This window comes from Nicotiana attenuata, chromosome 2, assembly GCF_001879085.1.
Source record: "Nicotiana attenuata strain UT chromosome 2, NIATTr2, whole genome shotgun sequence".
NCBI lineage: Eukaryota > Viridiplantae > Streptophyta > Magnoliopsida > Solanales > Solanaceae > Nicotiana > Nicotiana attenuata.
In genome coordinates this window covers 6,874,929-6,877,217 of record NC_031990.1, presented here as the reverse complement: position 1 = coordinate 6,877,217, position 2,289 = coordinate 6,874,929, and the positions used below count along the sequence as shown (strand labels likewise).

Here is a 2,289-nt window from a genome sequence, read left to right as displayed (position 1 = left end):
AAATCTGAGCGAAAACACTGTTCAAAATCCGGAAAAATACGCCCGCAAATTTTACGGGAGTTCCAGCATAGTTATGCTGGAACTCCCGTAAATACGGGAGTTCCAGCATAACTATGCTGGAACTCCCGCAAATTTTACGAGAGTTCCAGCAAGTATAATTGTCCAGTATAATATACTGGAGTTTGGAGCACTGGTGCTCCAGTCTCCCGCAAATTTTACAGGAGTTAGCAAAGTATACCGGTCCAGCATAATATGCTGGAGTTCGTACACAAATGCACCAGAGCTCCCGTATATTATACTGGACCGGTCCCTGTTGCAGCAAAATAGTGGCTATTTTTCATTGACTTGATAAACGCTGGCTATTTTTCATTGACCAGTGTGAAAACTGACTATACCATGATATTTAACCGGATCAAAGCCCAAACTAGCCCACTTTGTCATGCACAAGCAGTTGCTCTGCATGAACTTGATCAGTAGATTCTTTATTATCATGGGTGCTTCCTATTGTCCTTTTAAGCAAAGGCAACAGCAAAGCTGAACCTGGATGTAAAACAATCTTTCAGCATTTCTCTCAGTAGGATGCCTAAGTGCAAACTCACACCAATAACAATGTTTCTGCTTGTTAAACACTCTGTGGTAGATTAGTAATGGTTCCTTTAGGATAAACAAAATTTACAATCAATGTTCAACATTCACATCCATTTGGGAGGGAGGTTCCTTTAGGATAAACAAAATTTACAATCAATGTTCAACATTCACATCCATTTTTCTAGTCTGAGAGCGGAACATGTCGGCTATATCTGCAGATGTGCTACATTCCTCAGGTTTTCTATCTGACAAACACCGAATGAACCTAGGGAATCTGACAGAGATACCACGAGATGGATGGACTGAACCAATGGCTGCATGATGCACTGGTGACACCGTGAAGTCCGCACCCCTTATCTCCCACACAACTTCTGGAGAAAACCACATATCAGCCACTTCTGCAGTTCGATAGTAATGTGGCTTTTTGTTGAAGATTTTGTCCCCAGAGAAGAACTCCTCCATCTGAAAAAAGTTAAATCAGCAAGTCACAATTAGTCTACTGAGTGCTGAGAAAGTGACTGCTTTCTTCCACTGATGTAATACCCTTCACTATTTTCTCTTCTTCTTAAAGTAGTATTTTGTTATTCTTAACTTTTACATAGCATTGACACTAACCCCACATAGGTGCTCTGCACACTCGAGATTCACACTGATGATAAAAATGTTTGTAGGAAATGAAGGCCTTCTTCAAACACCATTTCTAAATGCATACATAAGAACTTGATAAATAGAGACGCGCTGAAATATTAGTACATAAATGACAACAAAAAGAAAATTCAACAGATATTTTTTAGGGTAATGGTCAAGCATGCTTTTATGCGCAAGTAACTAGATATATTTACAGCACTCACTTTCTGACTAGTTTCTTTCTCCCTCTGATCCCCCCTCCCACCCCCCACCCCCCAAAAAAAAACCCAAAACCACAGCTCTCACGTATAGCAAGATTTTAATTCTACTACCCATATAAAGCACTCTTTCAATAGACAATCAACTATTAATCGGTTACAGCAGTTTTTCCAACTAACTTACACACAATACCTGGCTATGCCTCGACAATAAATTGGATCTTCTCAGAGTAAGGGTTTACAGACATTAGATACTCAAATCCCCGTCCATCACCTAAAACAGATGACATAAACACAGGAGCTATTTAACAAGATAACCAACTGCCTATCACATGCTGATCTATGTGCTCTATTCTCTATATTTGTGAACCACAATCAAACTCAAAGACCTTGCACACCTCAGGATCCTAACAAAGCAAATAAAAAATGCAGGAGCCTCTTTAAAAGATGACCAACTCCCACTCATGTAGTGGACCTGTGTGCCCTTCTTTGTGTTTATCTATAAAAGCGAACCACGGTTAAAATAAATAACTCTGCACCCCTCAAAATTTCACAATAAAAGATATCACTAACCAATTATCCTCGTAATTCACAAAAAAAAAAAAAAAAGAATGTCTTACTATGAGTAACCACAAAAAAGCTTACAGCAAAATAAATTCTATCAATCCATAATAGGCTATTCAATAGACCAAAATGACTACACGCAGGGAAATTCTGCAGGCAAAATGGATGGAATGAAGATTCAGAGAATGAACTCCTATACCAAATTCAACTTGATTGAAGTAGAATAACATGGGAGAAGGGCATGGCCTAGAATTCATGTTATCAAAAAACAGTTTTTTCTTTTTTTTTTTTA

At 38.5% G+C, this 2,289-nt stretch overlaps 1 protein-coding gene across 2 annotated transcripts in view; it reads right to left on the bottom strand.

The window, feature by feature from the left end:
- The window catches only part of LOC109243790 (DNA ligase 6-like), a 17,528-nt gene continuing 15,862 nt past the window's right edge, over positions 624–2,289 (bottom strand). For both annotated transcript variants that reach the window (XM_019410781.1, XM_019410789.1), the window contains exon 19: positions 624–1,050. In XM_019410781.1, coding sequence (XP_019266326.1) covers positions 742–1,050 — 309 coding nt within the window. In that variant the 3' untranslated portion in view covers positions 624–741. The remainder of the gene's footprint in view (positions 1,051–2,289) is intronic.